This window comes from Ursus arctos, unplaced genomic scaffold, assembly GCF_023065955.2.
Source record: "Ursus arctos isolate Adak ecotype North America unplaced genomic scaffold, UrsArc2.0 scaffold_12, whole genome shotgun sequence".
NCBI classification, from domain to species: Eukaryota; Metazoa; Chordata; class Mammalia; order Carnivora; family Ursidae; genus Ursus; species Ursus arctos.
This window is the reverse complement of record NW_026622786.1, coordinates 24,020,562-24,038,205: the sequence shown is the minus strand read 5'-3', so window position 1 is coordinate 24,038,205 and position 17,644 is coordinate 24,020,562. Positions and strand designations below refer to the sequence as shown.

The 17,644-nt window shown below is 40.8% G+C and overlaps 1 protein-coding gene across 2 annotated transcripts in view; it reads left to right on the top strand.

Annotated features, from left to right (window-relative positions):
* The first annotated feature begins 2,936 nt into the window (after nt 1–2,936).
* PLPPR4 (phospholipid phosphatase related 4) overlaps nt 2,937–17,644 on the top strand; it is a 41,368-nt gene continuing 26,660 nt past the window's right edge. The window contains exon 1 of one of the 2 annotated variants that reach the window (XM_026497552.4): nt 2,937–3,029. In XM_026497552.4, coding sequence (XP_026353337.3) covers nt 2,952–3,029 — 78 coding nt within the window. In that variant the 5' untranslated portion in view covers nt 2,937–2,951. The remainder of the gene's footprint in view (nt 3,030–17,644) is intronic. The other variant, XM_044383940.3, reaches the window with a different exon arrangement.

The window sequence follows — 17,644 nt, the reverse complement described above, 5'->3', positions numbered from 1 at the left end:
TCAAGGGAGGGATAAAGGATTTACAATAGGAACTGGCTTTGAATTCTGAAGCATTTCCTGATCCTGGACCATGTGGTCAGGTCATGCTGGTGAGACCACCTAGAGAGAAAAGAAAAGTACCTTCCTAATGTTTCAATAATTTCTTGAATTATTGAGGTGTGGTCAGCATGCATGTCTGACATTTTATCGCAGGTTTTCAGCCCTTGACTAAAGATATTAGAGAGCTGCAGTTTTAGCCCTCTGTTTTACCTCCCCTTCACACAGAAAAGCTGAGTTTCCGGATGATAGATTCAGAAATCTTCTAACTTATTTTTTACCGCTACCAAGAATTGCAAATTCTGTTGAGCTACTAAGAGAGTTGAAAAAAGGAAACACCCACAAAAGAACTTTGGTAATAATGAGAAGTATAATTGCTGACTAGTAGCACGATGATTGATAAACAGAATCGGCTAACAATTACTGAACATTTTGTATGTGCAAGAAACTACGTTACATGGTTTTATATGCATTGTTTATTTCTTTCCACTCATACCCCAACCACCTCCATCATTTAATTTAATTGAGTCTTTCATTTCTTCAACAAATATTTACTGAACGCCTATTTGCCAGGCACATTTCCAGTTACTAGACAAGACTTACCGACCTTTTAGAGCTTATATTCTAATGGGAGATAAAGTCAATAAAAGTCAATGAAAAATTGACCAATAAATACTTGATAAACTATCAGATAGTGACAGATTCTATGAAGAAGAACAAAATAATGTGTAAGGATAAAGAGTAATGGAGGCCTGAGGTGATTAATGCTATTTAGGTGGAGTGAGTGGTCCTGAAGGGTTTAAATTGGGGCAAAGGTATGAATTCAGTTAAGAGGTTAAGCCATGCAATGTTGACAGAAGCACATTCCCGGACAAAGAAACAGTAAGTGCAAAGTCCCTGAGGCAGTCCAAACTAAACTGGGACTTCCAGATCATTAAGGCATAGAGCAATAAATCAGGCAGAGCCGTGGGGGTAGGGCTTTAAGGAAGATTTGGGGAGGTTAGATTTTCTCCTGAGTGTGATGGAGAGCTCCTGGGGGGGTTGGGCAGAGAAGTGACACACTGGATTTACTTTTCAGAAGATCATTCTGGCTCCTCCTGTACAGGAAATGGTTTGTAGGTTTTAGGGCGAGCACGAGTAGAAGCTGGTAGAACAGTCAGGAGGCTATTGTGCCAGTCCAGGAAAGAGATGGTGATAGTTGTGGAGGGTGAGGGATAGGGGGCTAGTAGTCAGCTTTGGAAGGTAACATAGTTCTCTTCTGATTACTTCCCCTCTCTGAGTGAAATGAGTTGATGTCACTAGCTGAGACTGACAAGATCTGAAGAAAAAGAAAAGTGTGAGTTGGTCGCCAGAGAGTGAGAAAGTGAACAGACTATGGAAAGATGCTAGGACTGTGGAGTAGCGGGGCCTGGTGGAAGTTTGTGGTCATCAGTCTCATGTGACACAACACCACATGGCTGTGTGTTTCTCTCCCCCCACCTTCAGTTGCTCTGGCAAGGGCAGAGAATCGGGTTTAATTGGGGCTAGGATTTTGCCTGCCAAGTGTGGTGCATAGGGAGGAGGAAATGAAGGTTTGTACAGCTGGGCTCTGGAACCCAAGAAACTGAGGCCATACGGTGGTAGGGCCAGTGAAATGTGGACATCGGTGGACCAGATGTCTCCATGCTGCCAAAGATCTCCTGGAGTGTGCTGTGCACTGACTTTCTGCGGACCCTCAAAATTCTTAGGCTGACCCCCAGCCCCCAGTGCGATGGTATTTGGAGGCAGGGGCATCTGAGAGGTCACTGTTTAGATGAGGTCATGAGCGAATTGGAATTGGAGTGGGAATGTTGGCGTTGGCAGTCACATGCTTGAAATGGAGACCTTGAAGAGACTGGGGCACGTGATCATGGAAGTGGGTTATCTTTATTAATATAATACAGTATATACAGTGTTTTATATTTGCTGGCTATTTTTCTCCTCTGTATCACTTGACCCTTCTAGGTTGGTCAGAATAATCACAAAGTCGAGACCGACCAAGCTCACTGTCAACAAGGTGAAGGACTTATTCTAGATTGTTTGTGTCTGAAGAGGTGCCTCCTATTACAGTTGCGATGTTGGCTTTGCTCCAGAGGTGTGATGATGCGGTTAGAACACGCCCTGGCCTTTGGGCTCAGTGAGGATGCCCACACAGGGGCCTCCCTTGATGCAGGGAACCCTCACCATTCCCAGACAGGTGACAGTGTTTATCCGCAGGAAGGTGTTGTAGGGAGCCAGGGAGTCGCCTAGGCAGGGAACCCTCCCTCAGAAGGGGCCGTCATTCCTGGATGGCAGCCAGCTTTCAGTAAGTTCCCACCAAGGCCTGCTTTTCAGTGTGGGATCCAAGTTCTAATTCCACGCAGGTAGAGGTCTGTGTTCAGGCTGTGGGTCAGTGCGCAGGAGCTGGGCTTCTGCTCTCCAGCGATCCTTAAGTAAGCGCCTCCAGTGGCCCAGGAGGCTTTCCAGGGGGCGTGGGTGTCTTAGCTCCTCAGCCTCACTGCTGCAATATCCAGGGGTGCGTCCCCCCTTCTCCGATTCTTGACGTCAAGCTCCGACAGCGCGGAGCCTGGCAAGGGAGGTGGAGAGCAGAGGGAGGGTGGCAGCGAGGGGGAAGCCATTGCAGCAACAGCTTGCAGGAGGGAGCTGGACGTCTCTCGGTGGAGCAAAACCGGGAGCGGGGGGCCAGGGTAGGGGGAGGAAGGGGACCTGCCCGGGTTGCTGCAAAGAGGGGCGGGGAGAGGCGGGGGCGCTGCATGCAACGCGCTGGCTCTAGCGGTGCCCGCGGGGAATGTGACATCAGCGGCGCCGGGCGCTTGCGGCTGGAGAAGGCAGCTCGCCTCGGCGGCGCGGTGCACACCTCGCCCGGGGGAGGACGCGGACTCGGGCAGGCGGCCGGGATGTCGGCGAAGGAGAGGCCAAAGGGCAAAGTGATCAAGGACAGCGTGACCCTCTTGCCCTGCTTTTATTTCGTGGAGGTGAGTTGGTCCGGCTCCTTGGCCTAATGCAGATCTTGCGGGCGGCTCCGGAGCGAATTCGGGTCCTGGACGGTGCCGGGGTGCACGCCGCTGCCCTAAATGCCCGACCCTCCCCCCCTCCCGCCCCTTCCCCTAGGTTTCTCCGGAGCTCCCCCGAGTGTGCCTGTGAGTGTCTGCCAGCCGGGGGTGATTATCACTGCTGGTGTCGCTGCTGGGTGGCCTGCAGGGAAGAGATACCTGTGTGAGTGAGTGTGGGGCTAGTTCCTGGCCCTCCTGTGCAGCCGGTGTGCACAGCGTCCGTGGCCCACAGGGGCCATGATGCCGCTATTCCGGGATTTCTGTTTTCAGTCTCCAAGTACGTATCTAGAACTCTGTGAGCTTTTGGTAAAAATGCAAATGCACACAGCCATGCTCAGAATGTATGAGGTCAGTGGATGTTTATAAAGCTTTAGAATTACTCACTGCTTTATTAAAAAAAAAAAAAAAACAAGAAAAAAAAAACCGTTCCCCTATTATAATTACTATGGTGCTCACATCTGCTTCTAAAATTGGGTCTGCATCTCTAGGCATCAATCTATGGCCCTTATCCATGGCTAACAAAAATTATACATATACATGTGTGTATGTATGCATATATGTATGTATAATATTTTTAAAATATGTGACACCATCTGCTTTTGCATGATTTCTACATGTACATTTATTTTGTGCTGATCAGTATTACAGATACACAATTAACATGCAGATGTAATCATTATGAACCTCTAACTTACCAAATGCAGTATTTAAGAAAGGAACAATTTGTATGGGAGGGTTACAAAGACTGATAGGTACAGTGATTCCATGCCCCGTGGTCCATTGCATTAGGAAGACATTTTTTAGGAAAGAGATTTATTAAGTCATAGGTAGAAAAGAGATGCATTGGATAGAGAAATTTAGATGGTTTTAGAGAAATTAGATGGTTTTAGTCATTCAATTATGTTCTATAATTAAAACCTGGATTGCAAAAGAGAATACTGGACTGTTGCTTAATTATAAATACCCTTCATTGGCTGTCTTTTCAGCCAAATATGGAGGTCTAGCACTTCCAAGTACAGATAGATTCTGTATTTGATGATGGTGAGGCTTATCTGTACTGAGGGATAGCCACTGCCTTGAACCTTGGGGGAAGGGACATTGTCAGATTGTTCTTGTAGAGGACAAATTTGCAAATTTCTCTTAGGTGTCCCAAATTCTAAAAATGGTTTCGGTTTTAAGCAAGATGTATGTGACTTGCATAAGTCTCAGAAAAATGATGGGTGACTCCTTCATCCATGACCCACAGGGGGAAAAGGAAGAAAGAAGGAAAGAAAAAGAAAAGAGGTTTCCTGTTTATTTAAAGTAATTAGTGGATTCATTTATTTTTGCCCTTTCTCTTTCACAAGGGATTTTGAGGTCATAATTTAGATAATTTTGTTGAAAGATAATAGTTTTCTCCAGAAAAATATGGGCAGCAGAAGATTCCATGATGAAAAAGGGAAAATAAATAGAAAGAAAATGGGATTCCTGACTTTAAGCTAAATCATGTCCGTCCACCTGTCGCATTGCTAAGCCACTGTGGTTTTATACTAAAGCACTTTCATCCATGTCTGGACCCCTTGTGTGTTCTAGGAGAAATCAGTTCATTTCTGGGTTCCACCTCCAGGATGGAGCACACCTGAGGTCAGCTAGAAGCTGACCTCATATGGATTGCAGCTGTAGGGCTTCAAGGAAAACACTTTTATGAAAGAGGATGTAAACCAGAGAATTAAAGAGTCTATGTGTGCACTTTTGAAGTACCTTTCACAGGGGTACATACATATCCTTTAATCTAAAATTTTATAAGTAAAAATGCCTCATAATGCATTTGAAATGTGTCTTAGGAACAAACATCTCACAAATGTCACTTCTTTTCCATGAGTGGAAATAGCCGCAAATCATTATGTTCTCTTTGACCCATTCAGATAACCCTCTACAAATTCCTTAGCAGGGCGAGCTCTATAGAATAAGTACTTGAAGACTATGCATGGAGTTTGAATGAGCATTAATAACATTATATCCTGGGCGTAACAGATTTCAAAGTGAGAGCCACAAAAATTGGATTGCAAATTACCTCCCTGAAATTTCAATGCATGATGGACCGCTAAAGAGCCTCTAGAAAATTGGAGAAGACATTAGTACACCAATTACTTAAGGGGTTGACAGGATTCACTACCAAGCTTCTTTGGAATGACTCATTTTGAAGCCAGTGAGAATGAGCTTTATATCTCCTTTGGAGGCTGAATAAATAGCAGGAATTAACATGTCAGTAGAATGCTCTAGAATAATGACACTTTGTTTTATAGCATAGTTTCCCAAGACCTTAGTAATTAAAATGGAAAAGTGAAGCGTGAGTGAATCTTCCATCACAGATCAGCCCAAATCCTGTATCTCAAGCCTTTCTCTGATGACTTCAGACAATAATTTAAGCCCCCACCTCCTTCCCACTCTCTAGAGGTGGTTGGGGTTCCAGAGCATTCCTGAAATGGACCTATTTTAATGGACAGGAATGGAGAGAGTAACCAACGGAATGCTATTTGTACAGTTTGTACAGTAATAATGGCAACCATTTATGAAGCACTTATTAGATACTAAGAATAAAGTAAGCTAAATGCTTTTCCTGCACCATCTCATTCAGTTTTCAAAGGTTCTCATTAAGAAAGATGCCATTATTATCTATGTTTCAGAGAAGAAGAAACAGAAACTCATGGAAACTGAACAGCTTGCCCGGGGTTTGCAAAGCAAGGTCAGAGGTAGAGCTGGGCGTTGATTTAGAGCATGGGGTCCTAACCACCGCACCAACTGTCTCTCTCGACTCGCTGAAAGAGTATTCACACGGGCAAAGTTGCTGCCTATGGTTTCCCACTAGTAAACATAGGGATATGTAGTTTCAAATAAGGGCACATCGACAAAGATGACCATTTTGCCTGATAACAGACCGACTTCCTCAGCTGAGTTCCCCCTCCACAGGGAGCCTCTACGCCCACAGGGTTGGTGGGCAGTGTCCACTCCCCATACTGACTCACTAGTTAGCGGCTAGGGTCCCTTCAACAAGTCCCCATGACCAGGTACAGAGAAAGAGAGGAGACCCTGGCAGTCCAGGGGCAGAATGTCAGAGGGTGGAAATTACATTCTTTTGGGCGCTGGGTTAAGTGGTTCAGCCATTAAAATTAAGGATTCTTGTCCCAGTTCACCACCAAACTCAATGTTAAGCAAACATTAAATTAATGGAGAGAACTCATTTCTCTTACATCTGTGGTTTATGCTGCCAACTGTCTGCCGATGAAAGGGTTTATGGCTGACAGTAATTAAATACATTAATATTACATGGTGATTTCAAAAAACACATGATGATTTCCAGCACAGTACCTCACTCTAGGAACGAGTTTGTTAATTTTGCACTGTTCAACTTGAAAGGAACTCTCAAACAAGACTATCCAAGGCCTTATCAGGTTGAACAGAAAAGCAGGTTAAAAAGGAATGTTCCGTTGAAGAAAAGGTTTCTTTTGCCTTTGAAAGTTCCAAAGCACTCTCCAACTGATGGTTGTATCACTTACAGTGGCAACTGCAGCCGGTAGCACACCTAGAATCAGTAAAGGTCTCTCAGGCTTAATCACCCGACATCACATGGGATAAGGCTGATGTGTGCCTCATGCACTTCCTTTATACAAGGCGTCATCATAGCGCTCAGACTCACCATTTTGCTCTCATTAGTCATCCTGTTCAAAGGTATGAGGTCACATCAATTCAGTGGGTAATATAAACAAATGACAAATACCTTTTAAGCCAAAAAGGTATAAGTTCTTAATAAATAAATGGGAAAGAGCTTCTTTTCATTTAAATGTTCTGTTTTATGGCATACACTTTTATTACTAATCTAATGTTCTTGTTCTGGAGGTCTTGATCTTGGACACAGAGACAGATCCTTTGAAATTCTTGTTTTTCTACACACACCCACACAACTGCACACATAGACAGGCACAAACCCAGGTCGAGTGAGAATATCCTCTCTTGCCATTAAGCATCAAATAGCAGTATCTGAAGATCCCAGATTCAGAATATTTCAAACATAACAAACTTGAAATTATACAGAAAGTGTTCGCTAGTTTGAATGTTGTACTTAACAATGGCTATGTTTCAGGATTTTGTTAACACAGGTTAATTACTGTAGCGTTGGTAACCAGACAGTGGGTTCAAGAGTAAAAGCCATTGTTTCTCAGTTGCTGACCTACCTGGAGAACTTCCAGAAGCCTTTGTTTGAGCACAGATACCCTGGTTAGGTCAGTCTGAACACCATGCCCAGACATTCTGGTGTCCTGATAAAATGCTAATCTGAATTTTGTTTTCTTCCTGCTGGAAAGTATCCGCAGATTCTTAATTGTAGCAAACCTTAATTCACAAGATTTCTGCTCTAGCTCATGATGTGTATGAAAAATTATATAACTCATTTGATCTTCTCACTGGGAAATATAGCTCGCTTATTTCCTTCTCCATAAACTTTGGCATCAGTAAGAAGTACAAAATCACATTTCTGCATTGCACATACCAAAATAGTAGCTGGAGGCTTTTCCCTTTTCTGGATGGCATGGCGAAATAGTCTGCTCAAAGTAGTCCTGCAAACCCTGCCAACGGAGATGAGCTGACAAATTTTTCCTCCTCTCTTCCAGTCACAGTGCACAAAGTCCTCTGGTGAAAAACCAGAAGGAAATAGAGAATAGATTCCTAAGTTTTGGAGAGACTAAATGAGGACATTTCCACAAATACCAAGTATTGGTAAATATGCAGAACCCGCTATTAGGGAATTCTGTGCTGTTCTGGGCACCATCACCAGCCCACTGTGTGTCCATGGTCAAGTCACTCATAATGTTCTGTGGTCTACTTTTCTCTAACAGGAAAAAAAAAAAACAAAACAAAAACAAAAAACCCAAAACATTTGGCTTCTACCAACCTCAGAGGAGATTAATAACAACAACACAATAGTAATAAAACAGAATAATCGATTTCAGTCCTCCTTTATGGGACAGACCCTCTCCATACATTATCTTTAATCCTGAGAACTACCCTAGAAGGTACTATTAATATTGTGTTGAGGTCGTATTGAGAAAGGATTATTATCCTTACGTTTTAAATCAGCACACTGGAGCTCAGAGAGCTAAATGTCAATGAAGAGAAGCAGCCAGGGTCTGAGTGCTGGTGCTGTCACTCTCACATTGCCATCCCACGGCTCCCACTCACTCATGCTCTACGAGATGTTAACAAAGTAGTGGGGTGGGGATACTGGCCTCTGCCGTGCCTGGGCTAGCTTCATGGTGTCTGAAGGCAGGTCCTTGAAAGATGTCTGGTGGGGGCTCCCTCTGAGTTGTGGAATAAAGTTTTTCTCTTTTTTTTGGCTACCGAACTTGGCTCGGTTAGTGCTATCTCCTACTCACAGGAAGTGATTTAATCCTGACCTGGAAGTGTAGACGACAGGGTATCTGTCTGCCTAAAAAGGCACTTCGTTTGTTTGGTTTTTTTTTTTTATGATTTTTTATTATATTATGTTAGTCACCATACAGTACATCCCCGGTTTCTGATATAAGGCTCGATGATTAATTAGTTGCATATAACACCCAGTGCACCATGCAATGTGCCCTCCTTACTACCCATCACCAGCCTATCCCATTCCCCCACCCCCCTCCCCTCTGAGGCCCTCAGTTTGTTTCTCATAGTCCATAGTCTCTCATGTTTCATTCCCCCTTCTGATTACCCCCCCTTTCTTTATCCCTTTCTTCCCCTACCGATCATCCTAGTTCTTATGTTCCATAGATGAGAAAAATCATATGATAGTTGTCTTTCTCTGCTTGACTTATTTCACTTAGCATTATCTCCTCCGGTGCCGTCCATGTTGTAGCAAATATTGAGAACTTGTTCTTTCTGATAGCTGAGTAATATTCCATTGTATATATGGACCACAACTTCTTAATCCAGTCATCTGTTGAAGGGCATCTTGGCTCCTTCCATGATTTAGCTATTGTGGACATTGCTGCTATGAACATTGGGGTGCATATGGCCCTTTGCTTTACTACGTCTATATCTTTGGGGTAAACACCCAGTAGTGCAATGGCTGGATCATAGGGTAGCTCAATTTTTAACTTTTTAAGGGACCTCCACACTGTTTTCCAGAGTGGCTGTACCAACTTGCATTCCCACCAACCATGTAGGAGGGATCCCCTTTCTCCACATCCTTTCCAACAATTGTTGTTTCTTGCCTTGTCTATTTTTGCCATTCTAACTGGCGTAAGGTGGTATCTCAGTGTGGTTTTGATTTGAATTTCCTTGATGGCTAATGATTTTGAACATTTTTTCATGTGTCTGTTAGCCATTTGTATGTCTTCATTGGAAAAGTGTCTATTCATATCTTCTGCCCATTTTTTGATTTGTTTATTTGTTTCTCGTGTATTGAGTTTGAGAAGTTCTTTGTAGATCTTGGATACCAGTCCTTCATCTGTAGTGTCATTTGCAAATATATTCTCCCATTCCGTGGGCTAAGGCACTTCCTTTGGGAAGGCACAGGGCACCCATGAGTCTCCCATGGAGACCAAATGAACAAGCAGCTAGGGATGGAAAGAGGAGGGGTTGGTACTGAAATAAAGCTTAGAGAAGGAGAATCTGCAGGTCTGTGGAAGAAGGAATCCCAAAGAGCTAACAGAAACAGAGAGAGGCCAGGCCATGGTGGGGATTAGGAGAAGATGCATGAGAAAATAGAAAGTAGGTGTGAAGTGCATGTGAACAAACCATGGAGACTCCTTTAGGCATTTGGGTCATCTAAGCTGTCTTGTTAAATACAAAGCATTGAAGGCACAACTGTAGGTGTCTATGTTGGGAATGTATTACAGATATTACGCCCAGCAGATTTCCTTCTAGGGTATGTATACAGCCCAGGCTATTTTTCAGGCAACCTCTAATTTAAAAAAAAAGGTGAGGAAATGTATTACAGAATTAAGTCTAATAAAATCACGCACCCCAAGAATACCTGGTTTGGTTCCTCTATCAAAGATGAGAAAACTGCGGCTTGAAAAGGTTAACTGAGTTACCTAAAGACACACTCTGGTTAATATCAAATCAGATAGGGAATAGAACCTGAGCCTCCTGCCTCCTGTTCTAGTGCTCGGTCCTAATTATTACTATTTCTAGAATTCCTCATATTAGAAAATTCCCCCCTGGATTATAACACTTAAAATACAGGTCATTTCAACTCTACATGTGAACAAATTGTGCTAGTTGTTTGAAAGTTGTATCTCGAGACCTAGGGTGCACGTTTCATGACATTGCATTGTGTTAGTCAACGTGTTAAAGCAATTGTGAATGGATCTTCTGCTTTTCCAAATTGTTAGGCTCTTTGAAAAGCATGGTTGCTAAAGATTGTAAGTTTGGAAGTGATATTTTTCTTTCTCATTGCCTAATTGCCCACCTATAGTTTCACAATTGCTTCCTTTGACATGAGGTCTCTGATAGACAGGAAAGGAAAGAGGAAACATTGAAGGAATAAGAATATAATTTACATCATCAGTAACAAAACAACTGAGTTTTCTATTATAGTGTAATGTAATTTTTCACATATATTGCCTTTTTTTGATCCTTTAAATACAACTGAGCAGTAGATATTAATTTTACAAGGAAGTAACTGAGACTCCAAGAATTGCCTAAAACCCAAGTAGTACTATGCTCCTGTGTTGGGCAAAAGAAAAAAAAAAGAAGTTTGTATTTAGACTGTGAAATGTCTGTTTATTTATGAGCATTTTAGCTTCTATGGTTTCTTCTAGAATTAATTAGCTGAGAAATGTACTTCCAATAATTTTCTCATGGTCAAGTGGATTTTGGAATATGGAAGCCAAGGACAGAAATGTTAATTTTGACACAATTAATGTGGAGGTGTTTTTCCTAACAGTAATTAGACACTGAATCAATTGCCCTGTAGTTCCATTATTCTTTGGTTGTTTTCAAATCACAAAACATTTATGTTAACTCAACATAAAGGGGGATAATTGCTTCCTTATTTGCTGTAACAAGATGGCTTCTGTATATTTTTCCAGAACTGGCCTTAGACCACTGAGGTATAAATTAAAGAGAGGGAGAAATACAGGTAATTAAAAAGGATGTATTTACAGGAGAAGGTAAATGAGGTATTAGTTTGTTTAGCAGATTGTTACTTGGGAGTAGGAACATGGAACTATGTGTGAATGTGTTGTTTACAATTTAATGTCCTCACCAAAAGAGTGGGCCATGTCATTGCCTCAGTGCTAAAACTGCCATTTTATGAAGTCCCAATCATGCTTCAGAAACTGAGCCCACGTGGACAGAGCCTAAAAGAGACCAATTTTATATTAAATAGTCTCCAAAAAAAGGGGTGCTAAAATGAAGTACTAGGGTGTAATTTGTTTGTGACTTCATGACAGTTCATTTATTCATTGAATAAATATCTATTGATTGCTTATTGTGTGCCTTTTAGTCAAGTTAGTGGCAATAATATGGAACCATTACTGGCATACTTCCTAGTCCATAGTACAGTTTCAATAAATTTTCACTGAATGGATGGACTAAAACAGCACTAACACGAACATAAATTTGTCCTTAACTTTCTTTTTTTCAGCTAATGGAGACGTTTTTATTTATATAGTAAGTGCTGATAAATGTTCCATCAAATATGTTGCTCTGTCTCTTGAATTATTGAACAATGGAAAATTAAATCAATCTCCAAGGTCTATATGAGTCCTCTGCTCTTAATTATACTTACACTCATTTTATGATCTAAGGCATACCTATGGAGTTTTTCAGATTTGACTTCAAGGAGCGGTATCATTTAAACAAAGAACTCATCATTTTAGTTTTCATAGATAACACTTGAAGTTGCATAAGACACACATTCTAGCAAACTCTGGGCAAGTAACTCACTTCCTCCAAGTCTCAGTTTTCACATTTGCAAAATGGTGAAAATACTGTGGGGACATTCGTTTTTGTGACTGTGATTGTGTACAAATGATACACAGTGGCTAGCAATTTCTGATGGAAACTGAGTGCTTAGTAAATGAGTTTTTTCTTTCCCATTTGCCAATACCCACCCACCCCTCATCATGTCTAAGTAAATTTTTATGTGGCTTCAGACTTTACTAGATTCCCCGGAAAGGAGTTTGTTTTCCTTATTATTATTACTATTATTTTTTGGTATCACACATTTTGGTATGTTTTAAATGTGCATACAGTGATAAAGTAATCCACTTCAATATATAAATACATTTAAAAAGCTGACTGGATTGCATGCTCATTTTTTATTGATAGAGGCACACACACACACGCCCAAAACACACACTCACAAAATGGAACCCACTTGCTTTGAGTATCCTTACTTGACCTTGTCAGTGGGAGAAAATTCGCATTTACTGAACGTCTTCCAAATACTAGTGTGACACTCTTCTGCAAGTCTTCACTCCAAGGATGTTGGTAGGCCCATACTCTGTGAGATCCTCCCATTCTTATCTTTTTAGATTTCTATGGTACCATATATGAACTCAGCAGCAGCTATCCAGTGCAAATTAGGTATTTTCTCATGTTTCATTTCAGCCATCTATGAAATTAAAAAAATTATGTTCTACAAGAAAAAATGAATCAAAGGATAATCTAATCTTTGGGAATAAAGGACTTCACTTAGGCTATTAGGGTGAAATTCACTGGAATTTTTTTTGAGACAGTTGGATACCCCAAAGAATTAACAAGTTTTTTGCCTCCTGTGTGATGATCTGAAGATGATTGTACTGTAGCAACTGCGATTTGAGTGATTAAAACACAGCTTCCAACTGTAAAGATTTGGGTTTAGATCGTGAGTTTTCTCCATGGGAACACATAAAAAAGATAGGCAACAATCTGTTGTAAACTGTATACCAGAAAGAAATGAACTTTTGAAACTTTTCTACCCTAGGTTCTCATTGGGTTTCTAGCTTCCAGTTGAATGTTATACATGTGTGAAGAAATTTATTCAATTTGCTAGATTCTTTGATATTTAAGTCTCGTGCATATATGGTTATTTCGTGGACAATATTGGTTCTAGTGACTTTTTAGATAATTAGACCAGGAGATAATTAAGATACTTAATTTTTTTCCATTTTTTAAAAAAAACTCCAACCTCTAGAGCAATAGAAACAGCAGGGAGTGGATAATAGGCTCTCATAAATTTGTGTTGCATTAATGTCATATTGGTCAAGAAATCTGTCAGTTAATGGAGATAGGGGGAGAGAGACTGTACTGAGCCTCAGCTTTGGTCTTAGCCTCAGCCTCAGTCTCCTCTGGCTGATTCCAAAGGCTAGTAATCCTTTTAGCCCAGTTCAGAAACAAGGGAAGAAATTGCTAAGACTTCATCCCCCAGATATGTGTTCCAGCATGTCCAAAAAGGGCCAAGTGCAGCACCTCCCAGAAGATGCCTGCTCTATGGGACTATAAAAGATTTTACAGACCACTCATTTCAAGGCTCCCAGCCCACCTGGCTCGACAGGCTCTGTCCCTTCCTCCATCACCACCCTTGCATTTTAAGACTGCAGAGGTCAACATAACAGAGAGGCAAGATGGGTAATAGGAGATGACCCAAGAAGCACAAATACCTTAGTGAGCTGTGTTTCAGTCTCACATCCTCTCTTGTGTTGTTTCTTCATTTTCCAGGCCATATTAAAAACCATAATGAGGACAACAATTTCTAAGCTGGACAGAGGCAGTTAAGCATAACAGAGGGGCAGACACTGAGCTTGGGCAGTGAGGCAGGACCTCCCCTTCTTCAACAGCAAGATAGGGCTGCTTAGCTACACAGACCAGATGGTTGGGTTGCCAAAATCAGAGGCTGCTCAGATCTTGGCATATGAGCAGGGGTCAACCAAATCTCTAATGAATGGCTACATCTTGAAATGTGTGGGGAGGTTGCTTAAAAATGTCATCAGCCACAACACTGCTAACGGTCCCTCTAGCTCAGAGACATTTCCATCCTACTGGGCCACCTTCCAAAGATCCGTGCATGGCACCAGGTGAAACTCTAATAAGTCTTCCAAATGGCACACACACACACACACACACACACACGATCTCATTTGCTCTTTGACTTTTGGTTCAAACTACTTACTTTCCCAGGTTTTTGTGTTGTTCAAGCAATCCAGCAGTAATTAGATTTATTCATTTAAAACTTGAAAAATAAAATGTGCCTCTTCGGGGTGCCTGGGTGGCTCAGTCCTTAAGCGTCTGCCTTCAGCTCAGGTCATGATCCCAGAGTCCTGGGATCGAGCCCCCCGTCGGGTTCCCTGCTCAGCGAGAAGCCTGCTTCTCCCTTTTCTACTCACCCTGCTTGTGTTCCCTCTCTCACTGTCTCTCTCTCTGTCAAATAAATAAATAAAATCTTTAAAAACAATGCGCCTCTTTGCCAGATCTACTTGTATGCCAGGTTACATTTGATTTGGCATGTATATTTATTCATCTGACTTTTTGATGCATGTCAAAATGAAACACATGATACAATTATACTTAATTTAATCATACCCTTAAGATATTGGAAAGTAAAAGTTATTAATGGCCTGTCCCACATTAATATTCTACCTCCAATATTCCTTTTATATTCACTAATATCTTTCACAGATACATTCAAGTAAATAAAACCCTTAGCAGCCTTGGAAAATCTTTAATCTTGAGGGTGGGCTCATAATATGCATTTTAGTATACATTTGAGTATGTAGGAGACAAGCTTGAAGGGAAGAGTGGCTCAAGATTGTTAAGTTCTTATCTAAAAAAATAGATTAGAAATCCCTTTGCTGGATAATTGATAGGCCAAATAAAATATATCAGCCACAAAGTATATACTCAATAAATGTTTGTTAAGATTTAAATCAATTAATTATTACCTAATAAAAAATATAAACTTTTATAGTGCCTACACGATAAATTTGGTACCTGAATTTAGTAAACAACTCAAAAAAATTTTCAAAAGACTGATGTCTCTAATTTTATAATTTCTGTTTATAACATAAAATTATATGTCACTTTAGTTCTCAAAATCAGAATTTTGATTTTGTTATTCCATATCTCAAAATTTTAGTAATTTTTAGTTACATTTCATCTCCTTGACATTGCATGACAATGTTTATTTATTTTTCTTTTACTCCTATGTTGTATCACATTAGGAAATACATATTGGACCCCAAATGTACTATGTATTTCCCTTGTAAGACCATAGAGGTGAAAATATGTATGCTTTCTCTACATGAATAAAATAATCCAAGTAATAGTGAAAATGTCATTTAATCTAAGTATATTAAAATTTTAACTTTTTAGGACTTATCAAAAATACATGCACGATACCAATCACAGCAGAAATTGTAGGGAGGGATCCATGGTATATAAAGATAAAATGTACTTTATATTAGTTTACTTTTTCTGATTCTCAATGTCTTTGTGAAGGCAAAGTTCGGAAGTGGAAGTTTTAACAAAGGGCAGTAAGTATAGTGATCACGAACATGAACTCAGGTGCTGGGTTTCTTGGAGTTTATAATCTAGCTAACCAGCTGTATAATCTTGCACAAATCGTGTCATCTGTCTATGCCTCAGTTCTCTCGTCTGTGGGGATAATAATAGTACCTAATAATAACAGTAAGAGGTTTTATGAGGATTGCATGAGTTCAGAAATGTAAACTACTTTCAATGGCACCTGGAAAATATTAGTGCATTAAATTCCTACTTGTACCCATATTTTTAAAAGTCAGGTATATGTTCTAAGGGGAAAAAAATTACTACTCTAGAAAGATTTAAAAGCAATTACTTTTAGCAATTGAGGTAGAGGTCCCCAGCCTCAGGTCTTAGTGTCTAATTTGGTTTAAAGAACAAAATGCTTTCCAAGACAATGCACGTACTTCATTGTCTAATTATGTAAGAGGAGCAGATCTTCAAAACCTGAGGTTAAAACTGGTGATTACAAAGCTTACTACCCCAAGCCTAATGCTGGATCAATATTCAGGTAATAAAACAGACATGTATTATTATTTTAAACTTTACTGTTTGACCATTGAATGATTGTAATTAGTGTTTTTAGAGCTATAAAGATGTAATTTATATTTGGATATAAAGACATAGAGCAGGGTTTTCCCATTAAACCGAACACACGTATTAGGTCTGGTTGCTTGTCCCTATTAACTACCATTGCTATTTGAAGGACTTAGTTTGAGTTTCTTGTGTTCTTCAATGCTTAAAAAAAATCATTATTATAATTCTAGAAATTTGCGATAGGAGCATGTTCTGTGAGAGAAGTAGGCAAGGATCTTTTCACATGGGTATTTTTCTTTTATCATATTAACCACACGACAGGAATTGTGTAAAACCCTTAACATCTCTGGTCAAGCCATCTGCCCAAGTATGTATTTATTCTGCATTGAGGCTACTGAGTATGTCCTTTGCTATACTAGGCCCTGGGGATAGAGAAGTGAATAAAACCATTTCTCTGTTCTCAAGGGTCATATCATTGAATAAAAGAGAAAAGTGAAGGAACAACTGCCATCCCATTTGACAATCGCTATGACAGAGGCATTCATTGGTCCATCTCTGTGCCGTCAGAGAAAGCGAGTCAAAGAAAACACTGAGGACAAGAAAGCATCTGGAGCTTTAAGACTGCCCCAATCCCTGGTATTTTATGCCAGAAGTTATTTAAGAGTGAAACCGAAAGTGAAGATAAGAGCAGAAAGCATCCAAGATATAATTAAGGGTTCTCAAGATATTTCCAAAAAAAGAATTACATTAGAGAAACTGCACCGGGCAGAGCTTTAAGACCTTGGAATATCAGATGATGAAGAGTGTGATTTGAAAGTGCCTAGCGCTTTTCAGCCTTGGTGCCGCTGTTGAAACCCCTCGCACACATGGCCAACTCTCGCCTCTGTCCTTAAGTGGCATTTCCACAGAAGCCTGGGGCTTTTCTTTCCTGAAAAGCACCGGACTCATGCCAGATGGTGACATGTGCCAGAGTGGCAGCAGGGTGGAGTGGGGCTCGTGCTTCCCGGAATTGAACAAACAAGGTTCCCCACTCTGGCTTGGTACTTAAAAGCCAGGCATGCCGTTTAACGGATCTGGGGCAACATCTTTTCTCAAAATGTATCTTACAATTCCCAAAGAGGTCATGAGCATTAAATTAGATAATTCATGGGGAAATGCCTACATAAGAACCCAATAAAAGCTCTTTTCTTTTTAGATATGAATTGCTGCTCAATAAATGCTACTTTCAGTAACTGAAAGTGAACTGAGCTGTAGAAAAGATAGGTGATAGATTTGAGCCCAAGAAGCAATTTTCTGGGGTGCCTGGGTGGCTCAGTCGGTTAAGCGTCTGCCTTCAGCTCGGGTCATCATCCCAAGGGTCCTGGGATCAAGTCCCGCATCGGGCTCCCTGCTCAGCAGGGGAGTCTGCTTCTCCCCCTGCCTGCCACTCCCCTGCTTGTGTTCTCTCTCTGTCGGTCAAATAAATATTTTTTTTTCTAAAAACAATAAATTTTCATGTTTGGAAGCTAAAGAGGTTG